The 13,122-nt window shown below is 37.0% G+C and overlaps 1 protein-coding gene across 1 annotated transcript; it reads right to left on the bottom strand.

Annotated features, from left to right (window-relative positions):
* Positions 1-4,498: 4,498 nt before the first annotated feature.
* Positions 4,499-13,078, bottom strand: LOC135687808 (GPI ethanolamine phosphate transferase 3, catalytic subunit). The gene is made up of 7 exons (XM_065204476.2): positions 12,631-13,078; positions 10,786-11,143; positions 9,966-10,119; positions 7,286-9,119; positions 6,645-6,788; positions 4,820-5,043; positions 4,499-4,696 (listed from the first exon to the last, which is right to left on the bottom strand). Exons 1-7 carry the CDS (start codon positions 13,076-13,078, stop codon positions 4,499-4,501), a joined length of 3,360 nt encoding a protein of 1,119 aa, XP_065060548.2.
* Between the last annotated feature and the right edge of the window lie 44 nt (positions 13,079-13,122).

The raw sequence follows: 13,122 nt of genomic DNA, 5'->3' as shown, positions 1-13,122 counted from the left end.
TTCCCGTCAAATTCTATTTTAGATGCAGTTTCTGGCCTTCCCTAGACTATTTTAATCTAATTATAAAAATTTTTTGCCGCTAACCATGGTGGCGGCCTTTTTAAAACAAACGTAATCATTAAATTTTGGCTCCACTTTAAAATACGTCAAGTGCATTAAGTCGATCTAACGAATATAAACGTTGTAACCTAAAAATAGCACCACTGTCTTCTTATCCAACCTGGTAAAAGAAACGCATGCTGCAAACTTTTGTGTAAATCATCTTTTGGCTTTATATACTTTGTTACAGTTTGAAGCTTTTAGTCCCCCTCCCTCAGAAAGTTATCCCTGGCCTTGGGCGTGTAAATCCGTCGGGTATTGCACATTGAGCCAATCCCTCTAACATCAAACCAGCATCATGTTCCTAAATGTTATCATCGCCTTTCCTTTTTCTCTCCTCTCATCCATTATCCAAAAGATAAGCGCATTATTTCATGAAGATAAGCGCACTACATAGATTCTATTAATATAGAATATAGAACTTATGAGTTTGTGCAACTTTTTTGACACAAGCTATGTAAAAGTTGAAAAAGTAAGCCCTCGGAGAAAATCCGCATGTTTCTCTGGCCCCAGCTTTTTCTGGCCACAATTGAGGCCCTACAAGTTGTTGCAGTTCACCAAGCTGACTCAGATGACAGTTGATCACAGACATGACGTATATAATTCATATTATACAAATGATCCAATCGACTCAGTTTATGTTATTGAACAAAAAAGTGACGTTAAAATCCCTCAAAAACCATACTTACAACCCATAAAACTACCTTTCCCTAGATTATTTTGATTTTCAAAAGCACATTTTTATTTGCCACATCTTAGATCGAAAAAACATTCTATGATTATTTATCGTTTTCTTCCTTTATTGAAACCCTTCGTGCCTTAGCAGAGCCCCCCCCCCTATGTAATTAGGAAACGAATTATTAGCTACAATCTAGCATATGAAAACAATGTCCGGCTTTCAAAGGGGCAAATCACGTCCCTCGTAGTTGGAACCATATATTACCTTAAAGGTAAATTGAGGCAGATTATAATGAATCAAACGACACTATCAGGTACCTTCCACATTAAAAAAAACGGATTTAATGTTGGAAAGGAGAAGTGGCAACTGTAGGCTTTGCAAAATATTTTATTCCGAAATCGGATTTATAGCAGGATAGGTCTTAACTCTGTGTATCTTGAAAGTTGAAAATGTTAAGAGTAGGTCAGATTAGTTACAAATAAGCTATATTTGGTTTTCATAAAAACGAGATTCCTATTGAATTTGTTCGATGAAATAGCATTCCCAGCCTAGGTCATAACCCAGTAGTAAACGATCCTAACGATGTAAGCCTCAAATAATATCTCAAAAGCATTTATATTTTTGAAATACAATCCAACGGCAAAGGCTTGGTGTGCGCAGAGCAACAGAGCCGGTCAAACATTAAACAACAGAGCCGCTCGAACAACAAACCAATTTCTTCGATGAATAACAAAAGCATTTTAACCGTGCAATGTAAATAGAGAGAAATTTACAAGAAAAGCTTTCGTCTGCTCGTTAATAATTCTAAGGGGCTAGCCTCTTTCAAACATTTTCGATATTGAACAAATTTAACACACAAGAAGAAAATCCACGCTCAAGCATAAACATGAACGCACACGCACCCTCACAATACACGCATGCAATCTGTACAGATTTTCATTTGTCGAAATGAAAATACCGTATTCTTTGCAATCATCGTGTGAAAAGATTTGTTGGTCAATGCCCAGTGGACAACACAACACACCCCAGCTTCTTTACTATAAAGGCACCTGACTTTCTGCTGCAGTTGTTACTTGGCCTGCCAGTCCTTTAGTCTGCTGCGTACCATCTGATTCCAGTGCAATACAAAGCTTCTTTCTGTATGCTAGATGATTGCTCAAAAATGATTTTCTCTGCCCAATGGCTTTTATTTCCTCTTGGGTATCCCTCATTTGATCTCTAACTTCCATTAAAATTTCTTCCTCGAAGTTTGATACAAATCGTGTATCTTCTTTCTCATTGCAGCCTCTGGTTTCCCTCGAACTTAAGGTCAATTCCTTCTTGGATTCGGAGTTTTCAGATTTGAATCCAACTTCTGAACTGAAACAACTAGCAGACATAAAGCTACGCAGCATGCCGCCCCTTTTTTTCTCTGGAGATAACTCTTCTTCTGCCTTTTTCCTTGGTTCAGCCAGCGTGCTGTCATGTCTGTTTGCTGAATCTCTTGATGTTTGTTTGTATGGTGCAAATTTAAAGTTTTTACTCCATATGTCAGCAAATTTCTTTATTATCACACGCGGTAAAGCATTTTTATCTTCTTTGTCGTTCGCTCCCATTTCCATGGTAATCTCAGGCAAATCCGAAAACCGACGTTCCTGAACATCAATTGGTTCTTTGGTGTCTGGCGTACAAGGCTCGACCACCGTTTTCAAGGCAACACATGGTGCATGGCTTTTTGCATCACAGATGCCACGAGTGCCAGAAGAGGTTTGCTGCACTTTACCTTTCCCAATTTGAACCTTTTTTGATACGTCAGTAGTTGGGTGATTGTGCTTATCAAATTTCAGCATCGATCGTATTTGACTAAATCCCGTAAAAGATCCTGGCCAATCATGCAACTCCTCCTTATCTAGGACCACCTTTTCTTCCATGTTCTCATTTATCATCATACACTTGAAAGACAAAACATTTTCTGTCATGGCGTCATCGCGCGAAGTTTCTGCGAGGGTAAACCTACCATTTCCAACAAATACTTCATCGTCATTATCCTTATCAATGCTATCGGTACTTAGAGAATTCTTTTTCTCGAATTTTTTCTTGTCATTTTTATTCACCTTTGCCCTAAAAAGCCCAGTTGAGTCGCTATATCGTCGAAATCGTTTCGTAATACACTTAGACGTGTCCGATATTAATGTGGGATTAGATTGCTCGTCTTTGGTTCGGGAACCATTAAACAAAAATTGGATTGGAGAGGGAATTTTTCTGCTTGCCTTTCGCACTTGTAACGAAGGCTTTTTCTTCGCAATTTGAGCAAGATCCATCTCTTCGAATTTAACACTTGTTTCGTTGTAAATGATAAAAGATTTGGGATTCCTTTCCTTAAGTCTTCTCAGTGTCTTTAGGATTAAGCCAAACGAGGCCTCTATTTTTATCTCATTCTCCCCTTTACAGTCAGTTCCAAAAAGGCCATAGTTGAGGCCTTTTCCTATTCCAGTGCCAATCAAGCTGCCACAGAGACCTCCGATAAAAGCACCAAATATTGGAACAGGTATAATCATCTGCCCTACGACGCTTCCAGTTGTGCTTCCAATAAACTGAAATCCTGATTCACAAACCTTCTTTTTAATTTTCGTTTCAAACTCCTTTGCATTTATTATTCCTTGATCTTTGGCCCTTTTCGCCTTGTACACGCAATGGGATGTCAATGCAATGTCCACTAGAACTGTGACAAATACTCCGGCTGCAACTTGCCCGATGGCTTGTGCTGCCGACTCGATACCAAGAGTTGCGCTGCTTTCTGTTGCAGTTTCTGTAAATGTTATTGCCATTGCTTTGACTTTGTCTCTTAACTCGTTGAATTCTTCTTTCTCGGAGCTAAAGAATGCTGCAAGTTTACAGTCGACTAGCACGTCAATAGTTGCGTCACACATTTTGCAAAACTCCCCGTCAGCTATTCTCAAAAGTGTCAAATCAAAGGCAACATTTGTGCAAAGTCTCAAGTAGCTGAAGATTATCATGCTCTCGAAATGAGAGATAATATCTTTCCACGTAAGTGATCGTAGAAAGCCATAAAAAAAGGAAATTCTTTCTGAACTCAATTCATAGAGCACAAAGTAACGTTTTTCCAAAACTAAATCAACGCGAAAGGTATTGAGAAATTTGTCTAACTCCCAGTCATCAGCATAGTGGTCGAACTTTACAGTACGGTGAGAATCTTCTTTATCCTGCAGCAGAAAACGACACGCAATTTTTCTTTGGCCTAGCTCTCTCTTTGGGTACTCTGACAGACTAAATAAAAAGTATCTTTCACCGTGCAAAACAATCAAGAACAACCCCAATCCGCCTGGTACATCCATTGCACACATTCAAACTTTTTCAAGTCCGCAGTTAAATTTCTATCAACAGTTTCTAAACTTTATCTGAATTGTACGAATGCAATTTCGTCGTGCGGTTCGCCGGCAGCTGCTCAAAACACAGCTGCTCCACTTCGGATTATTAAAGTTTAATTTTGGTTTACGATTATTCTTTCAATGTTCTCTTTAAACGAATAAAAATGTGGCTTGCGCCTAATCCATGTATGGGCTAGTCAATTCTTTATGAAATGAAAAATCGCACCAATTTTAATAAGGCCTCACTGAAATAACAGAAATTATTGCGTTGAATTGTTGGCTTAATTATTTTTTTCAAAAAGCCCGCCATACAAAAATATATCTTGAACAGTTAAATTGCTTAGGAGCCAATTTATTTGCAAAGGAATCTCAGCTTAAGTGTCCATGTCTGCAAGGTTTGATGAATTCGAGTGAAGTAGATATATCCTAGTATCAAAAAAGGAATTGAGAATACAGAGCTCACTGCTTCAAACAAGAATCGAGGACCAAAAATCTTCCACACCATAAGATGCCGTCGATGTAAAGAAGCAACACAGGCCTGTACAGTCACCTAGAATATTATAAAGATGAAATTAAGACATTTGCCTGTCGCAGTTCTACCACGAAAAAGAAAACAAAAATGTAGAGTCGGTTAAAAGGTTTTATTCGTAAAGAAAAGAGATTAAACAGTTACCTTTAACATGGAAGCGAGGATACAGGCGAGAACTGTTTGGAGCATTAGCCTTTCTGAGGTTGATGGATCATCGTGTAGACGCATCTCACCAATGTTATTGCAGTCATCATTTGGAGCTTCTTTACGATTTTCTTCATCAGCACGTGCACTCCACACGCAAAGCAATGGTAGACTCGCAGAAAAGAAAACAGCTGACGAAAATTGATTAAACAATACCAGGATCCCTGCAAAGAAGAGACTTATTTAGTTATTAATGAAATGAACATCTTGTTTTTTCAAAGAAGACTTTCACAGCTAAATCCTCGCTATGAAACATGTGTTTAGTATTCAAATAGCTCTTTTGTGTGCAAGTAATTAGTAGATTTCTACAGCTGTCTGTACTTTTAGACCAGTATTTTTGAAAATATCAGACTTTTAGGTGAAAATGTTATCTTTGTGTCTCATTCTACTTGACGACGGTTTGACAGTAAAGACATTATACAGTAGCAGCAATGTAAGAGCCTTCTAGCTTTAACTCGATAGTCCATATTGACAACTGCTTATAATCAGCATGATAAATTTGTAAGAAATCATAATAATGGAAAGTGTGCACGGGAAATGAGAGGGTTAAAACGACAATGAGCAGTTGCCAATCTTCTTTACGATTACACAGCATCGACGCAATAGTTATGCTAGGAAAGTGAATTTCATTTCACTTTATTTTTAACTTCTCTACACAGGAATTTCAGCTAAACTAAAGCTGATTGATGCTTACTAAAATAATAATAAATAGAAAATTATATTTTTGATCAATAATTTTTCTAATAAAACTTACAATGGATGATCGCATATACTATTATGATGCATCGTATAATGCAGTAAAATGCTACACATAGCTTCCAAAGACAGGTATAAGCCTGACATACTTACAGGCGAGTTTTAAAGTGTAAGTAACAAGGACAATTAAAGGAGCCATTTTTCAAGTTGAATAATTCAAGTTGACAAAAGGCCCCATTACCACTAACTTGCTCGAATTGAAACGATTTGGGGTAAATGAAAAACTCCTTGATCTTCTTAATTCTAGGATGGTGTTTATTTTTTTAAACAGCTTTAGGACCTTCTATAGATAAGATCTTCCATATTTACTGTGGATCACAGATGAACACTCGTTTTAGTAACTTCTATGTCTTGTGCGACATTTGCAAAATAATCTTCAGAAATTTTCGAAATTTTGAAATCATCTGTGGTCATTTCGTTATTTTCAGTGAGAGTGATAGATAAAAATATTCGTAGCTTGTCGGTGGATGCTGGTATGGGTTGGTTTGAAAGATTTCCAGAACTTCTGATTATCAGTACGATCTTCCAGGTCCATATTTTTGTAATAGTTTAATTGGCTTTGCACAACATTTAAACACACTTTCTTTGCCATTTGCAAGCCTCAAAATTCTAACCAGATTTCGCCTTGTTCTATTTGTTCAGAATCCTACTGCGATGGAATATTACTTTTCACAGTTTTGTTATCGTAAAGGACACATAATTTGTGCAAAGGTATTTCTTTATAGGAATATGTTGAGGTAGTAAATCTGTGACCATATAATCAAGAAAACCATAGTTTCCAGGATCTGAGGAATGGGATTGAAAATGGTCAATTAAGTCAGATTTGAGATCCGTAGAGCCAAATCAGCCATAGGCGCGGTACGGGGCAAGTTAAACTTGCAAGCAAAAAAAGGAAATTCGTAAGTCTAAGTCAAAAAGAAACGAAAGAATGGTAAGAACATTAATGGCTGCAAAATTTGATGACAACAACAGAACTCAGTAGCAAGTAGCAACAGTACTTGTTACAAACCTGGTATGTAAATCCCAATATCTCCTTGAAGTCCTACAAATGCAGCGTCGAAGCGAATCGAAGGTATTGTCGCTTGATGACCAGTTCCAAAAAACCAGTAAGATGTTACCAGAGCCCAGGCTACCAGTTTAAAAGTACTTGGTCCTGAAACGAATAAAGTTAGAAAGTCATGATTCGGCAAGGAAACCGATAAATCGATGCTTCGGCCAAGAACAAGCATAAGAACCTGGGTACTTTGTCATAAACAAGTACGCAGGTTCACCTGGACCTACACCTGGAGCCACAAAAAGCGACACGAAACGACACTGTCATTTCATGTCAGTGTTATTTTATGTCACTGTAATTTAATGTCACTGTTATTTTATGTCAATGTTTTTTTATGTCACTGTAATTTAATGTCAGTGTTATTTTATGTCAGTGTAATTTTATGTCAGTGTTATTTCATGTCAATGTAATTTTATGTCACTTTTATTTTATGTCACTGTAATTTTATTTTACTGTAATTTTATTTTACTGTAATTTTATGCTACTGTAAATTTATGCCAAATACTATTCTGATGCATCGTATAATGCAGTAAAATGCTACACATAGCTACCAAAGACAGGTATAAGCCTGACATTACTGTCGTATTGCTTCTTACCTTCGCGAAGAGGACGCTTAATTTCTGGCAACCAAAGCAGGCAAACAGCAGACACAACCATTAACAGAACACTGGCTGCCAAACCGTCCCCAAGTAACAACATTAGGAATAGAACAACTGGTGCAAGAACAGCTACGTATGCTGATGTGTAAACATCTTTCATTCCAAAAACTATGGGCGGATTATAATCATCTTTTTGCGAGATGTTTTTTTTATCATCTCCGAATCTTTCTTTCAGCTCTTTGTACACAGTATGTATGTTTTGTTCAAGACTGCTTTCAGAAAAAAGCATGTTGCCATGCGATGAATGTCCACCTCTAAAAACTGCGTGCAGGCTTAATGGATTCCATATTAAGAGAATAATTGATATAAACAAAAATAAAAACACGATTCTCGGCAATAAAACCTGTTGCATCCAAGAAAGGTCCATTACTTTTTCGAGCTTGCTTTTTCCGGGAATTTGAAGGACCCAGTGTAGAAGTATGCACAAACCACTGACTGGAGTAAATAGTTTAATTGATGTGGATACTGCAGAGGTGCCGACAAGGTTCCCTTTATTTTTGCACCAGAAATAAGCAGTCATAATAACAGCTAGGAGGCAGCTTGACGCAACGGCAAGCCGCAGCTGAATCATGTTGCTGGAATCGCTATAAGAGACCGAATCAAGACGCCGTAATAAAGACGTCGCCTTGCAGTAACTCTGTTCCTCCCTACAGCTCCACCAAAACATAGACAATCTAAGGGAAAACGACATGAACAGGCAAAAAACAAAAACAGCGATGTCGCCTTTGTACGATTCTTCTTGTTTTTGTTGTTTCCTATCTTGCCTTTTACTTTTGCGAGACTCCTGACCTGAACGCAAGTTTTTTTGAAGATAGCTGAGGGTATAAGTTGAGATCAATGTTTGTATAAGCAACAATAGCACTGAATTTTCCCAAACAGTGTAACTATTGGAGAACTGAGACACTGTGTAAATAACAACAGAAATTATTGCAGAATAGTCAATAAAACTTAGGCCGAATTTACAACGCCAGAGGTTAGGTAGTTCGAGGAAGCCTTGATGCCAAACTAGACAAACTATGGAAAATAACTGGAAACATGAAGAAATGGTAATGCCATATTCTTGAAACGGATGCCTCAGAAGAAGAATTAGCCACGAGATGAGACTGCTGGTAATGCCAACTATGTGCTTCAAATGGAATGCAAAGAGCACATACTTCACGTCATCCTTTGTTGAATACCTAGACTGGATGCTGAAGCATAAAATTACCAAACAAATAATGGCCATGAAAAATATTCCGACAATCATTAATGCTGTATTGAATTTGACCCAGACATCTTGGTATGCATGAAAAATGCCATGCAGAAATGCTCTAAAATCTTGCTGGTTTTCTAGAACATCAGAAAGTAACTGTGTGAGAATTGGCATAGTAATTTCTCTTTCAAAATGCTTTCTAGACATTTCCCTGTGACTTTTTGAAAGAAAAGAAAACTTTCGCTCTGCGCTATGAAACATTTCTTCGAGAATGCTGACCTTTTCCTTCGGTAGGTCACTTGAGCTTTTCGAATATTCTTTCACATATCCGAACACTTGCAATGCGTTCAAATGTAAAGCACCAAGAACGCTAATGCCATTTTCAATGCCTTGTATAGTTCGTTTCATATACTCGTCTATTTTGTGGAGATCACCTTGAACATAATCTTGCTTTGTTTCAAACAAGGCTTCGATAATAGAACCAATATTTGAAAATGGAATAGGAACGTTCATCTGCAAAGCCAGAGTCGGAACGATGTCTACTTGAGCAACATTTGTCACATTCAAGTGACTCTTCTCCTAGAGAATAAAAAAGATTCAATTTGAAGAATTGAAAATATGAAATTTACACATTGATAAGAAATAATATTGAAGAACCAATAGACAAGTAACATGACAGATAATTAAACAGAATCGCCGTTAATATTCACTTGGATCGATATTGTCATTGACTAAATGTGAATATCAACAAATGCCTTTATCCAAGTCATCGTGTTCATTTTTCAATTCAATTTCAGTGTCAAGATTTACGAAAAGACAAGGGCGATAAAAATATGTATTGCGTACTAAATACTACTGCATGCTAAAAGACTTTAAAAGCCCTACATTTTTCAGAGCATTTACGCAGCCGGATAAACAAGATATAGGTGAGGCTATTTAATGAATAAATCAGGTAATGAGGCATTTCATTGGTTTTTTCTTGCTCTGATCAATCAGCGACCTCTAGCCTCCCAAACAGTTCAAAGGTCCAAGTGAGCGTGGAATGTTATATGTCCACAAAAAAGTTTTTATTGTAGTAAAGAAAGATACAAAAAGGCCTCAAAAAAAGAAGACTTGTTTGTCTCGTGAATTGAAAATTGCAATATCACAGTATGTTTTGGTGCACCTGCTCTTCTGTCTTCCTTATCTTGCAAGCACGTTATATGGCTGAGTCACAGTTTGTTTGAAAATTTCGACTTGTGCAAGTACGAGTTGGCTTCCTCTGTCCAAAACCGCATTCCTAGTACTGGAGAGATCGTTGTTAAATTTTAAAGATTAGCCACTGAGAGGTGCATCCTTCATACCCGAACGTCAAAGTCGTAACCTAATCATAAACTGCTAAGGTCATCAAAGTCGCATTTTTTTCAAATGTAGCAAGACCCTTACCGATCGTGATCGAAACAAAGTCTTCTGACTGTGAATGATCAGTGCAGACATCACTTCGTCATCGCTGTCCCCTCCATGATCTCCACTCTGGGTCATTCCATGATCCCCAAAAACATATAATAAGGTGTCGTTGTCCAGCTGCTGTATCAAATCTCTGCATTTAATAACAAAAAACATATGTTTACTTGCAATAATAGACAAACTTTGGTAAGATAAGAAATGTCCCTTCCAAAAATACTTCAAGGAAATTTTCCAATCTTTCACGAATTTTATGAATTGCATTTATCATATTTTCAAAGAGTCAGCCCTGAGCAAAGAAAGTATTTTCTGCATTGCAAAGCTAATATCAAATGAATGTTTTCTGTTGTCAAAAAAATCATTTTTATGCTACTTAAAAGTGCAATGTCAATGTACAACGAAAGTCGGAAGGATTTATGGCAGATCATTAAAATGCTGCAAGAATTATAGATCAAATATCACTCATATATTTAGAGACACAGGATGGTTATAAAGTCAAGTTGTTTAAAAACTTCTCAATTGTTGAAACGTCCTAAAACACTGCTCATGTGAATTTACGAGTTGCTAAAAATTGCTTCTCAATTTTTTGTGGTGTTCATCAAACAGTGAAACATCAAATTGTTTCCATTTTCCAGCAAACAATTTTTCTGTCACTTAGCAAAAAAACAACACAAAAGATGAACAAGCAAGCATATGCCAAATCTCACAACCGATACTTCTTGTTGATATTTTTATCTTGCCCAAACCTCTGGCACAAGAAACATTTTATATCTGCCATGTGCCTTTAAGGTGAAAAACATACCTGAGGAAATAATCAATTTGTGTTAACTTTCTTTCCATCTCTTGGTGGTTTGGGCCATATCTATGCCCACAATGATCCACCCCCAAAAAGTGGGCAATAAGAACATTCCAATCTTTCTTTTTAACTTCTGGAATCATATGACTTATTATGCCATCATCAACAGTGTCAAGATCTTTGACATCAAATGAAGGAAATGGAAACTTCCGTTTGAAAAAACTTGGGTACAGACTTATCCATGTATCATCACCCATAAATACCATTGTTTTGTTTGCTGCATGAAACTGATAAAGCAGACTGTCTTCTTCTATCTCACCACTTTCATAATTTGACCCAGCATCAACAAAGGTTGGTAAACTACCTGAAAAACAAATAAACAAGTACTTTTAAATGTGGTAATGAAATCAAGAACCTTATCAAGAGCAAATACTTTACTTTAGTAGCAACAAGCTATATGCATGATTGAGAGCACCATTAAAAATACTTCTGCCAAACAGCAACCAGCCAAACAGCAACCCTGCCAAACAGCAACCCTGCCAAACAGCAACTCTCCTTACAACAACCCTAATACAGGGTGAGTCTAACTAAGTGACTTCCCAAAAACAAAGATAATTTAGTATTGTCTTTTAGGAACAGATCAGGTTAAATGCATGGAAATTATTTTAGCAAAATCAGCCAAACTTCAGCAAGAATAAATCTTTTTGCTATACTTTGTGGCAATTACACGGTTTATAGATGGTTTTCCTTCTGGCTTGAAGTATTTTTAACAGTTATTTTGCGAGTCTGCAAATAGGGTTTTGTTACTGGTAACCTGGAATTGATCGCAGAAGAAATCATGACATTTTTCATTTGAAATTTTGTACTTAAATTTAGCACATTCTCATTAAATTAATGTCTGTTAAATTCAAGAAACCTAATTGATGATTGAAGAAAAGTACTATGCTCAATTCTTTGTTTGAAGAGGATTAATCTTGCTGCTTTCTTTAAACTTATGTGTAGTGGTTGAAGGGAGCTGGGGTAGGCACCACTCCAGTTAATGTACATAGTTTAACCCCCCTCACATGAACAATTCGATAGCGTGAGGTGAATTGATTCCCCAATCATTGAACATTTTTAAATTGGCCTGAACAACGGTCTAATGGCACTAAATCAATCATTTACGCATCCCAGAATTTTACTTTTCATCACAGGGTGCAATTTATTTTCTCCATGAGTTCCATTTAACCCTGATTTGAAAAAAATTCAGTTCACATATGTGGACTTCCAGTCTACCTAAAATTTCAGACTGATCTGAACAAGTATTTTGCCCTCTCTCATGTAAGCACTTCAAGAGCAGACACTGCAGACTGAAATGAATTTCAAGCAGATCTGAGTTTCAGCTAGGCTTGTTATTTATCATGTGAGGGGGTCTTAGTGTGTAGAGAAAAGAAAGGGTTTAAGATTTTAATAAGTATACTATTTGGTAGGAAGTGTTACAGTTTGGCTAATATTCCTATGCTCTTTGAGATCATAATGTTTACATGTTGAATGTGTTGCTTTCATGTGTTCGTGAGATATAAAAAAGCTTGATTGCAATTCTTACATATTTTGATTCCTACATATCTTACATATTCACGGTTCTATTAGAGTGCGAAAGGGATTATGTCAGGGTTTTGAAAAAATTACATAATTTTTCTCGCAGGAAGGTACCTGCACAATCCTGACCTTGACCCTGTTAGAATCTTTTACAAAAGTTGGCTTCTGGAATATCATGTGTTCAATTTGGATTTGGAGGCGGCAACCAAAGGTGTTCGCCTTGCTGTTAGCACCTAAAAGGCGATTTAATGATGGATTGCTGAGATTCCTTACCTGTTGTTAGCCCTTTAAGTCTTTGCATAGTTGTTGTTGGTGGATCTGCTATAAATTTAAAGAGCTTTGTTCTCTCAGGAGCTTTGGCCAACAAACTTTGTAAGAGCTTCATCTTGTTATGGTAAAAGTTGGTACTTTCATTGGTACTTTTTGCAATAAAATCGAATCTCAATCCATCAATGACAACCAGAACAAGTCTTGAAAAAGTTTGCCAATTGCGATACTCGTTGTTATGCCTGTACCCCAGATGAGAGTCCACTGAGTGCCAATTTTGGAAACTATGGTTCTTCATTTCATTTCTTGTTAAAAGGAAACCCTTTCTAAAAACTAAAAGACCAAAAATAAATGTCGAATAAATCCATAAGATCAAAACGAACGACTTTAAGGTGCTCGAATGTGAAAGATTTTGCAGCACAAACATATTTCTCCTTTCCATCTTTGCTTTCATCCTTCGATCACTGGGAAACAAGGCCGCAGAAAGATGTTATTAAA

The sequence above is a fragment of the Rhopilema esculentum genome, chromosome 20, assembly GCF_057945365.1.
Source record: "Rhopilema esculentum isolate cy_ngs chromosome 20, ASM5794536v1, whole genome shotgun sequence".
NCBI classification, from domain to species: Eukaryota; Metazoa; Cnidaria; class Scyphozoa; order Rhizostomeae; family Rhizostomatidae; genus Rhopilema; species Rhopilema esculentum.
Note: the sequence above shows the minus strand (reverse complement) of the source record. Positions and strands in the feature narration are given on the sequence as shown.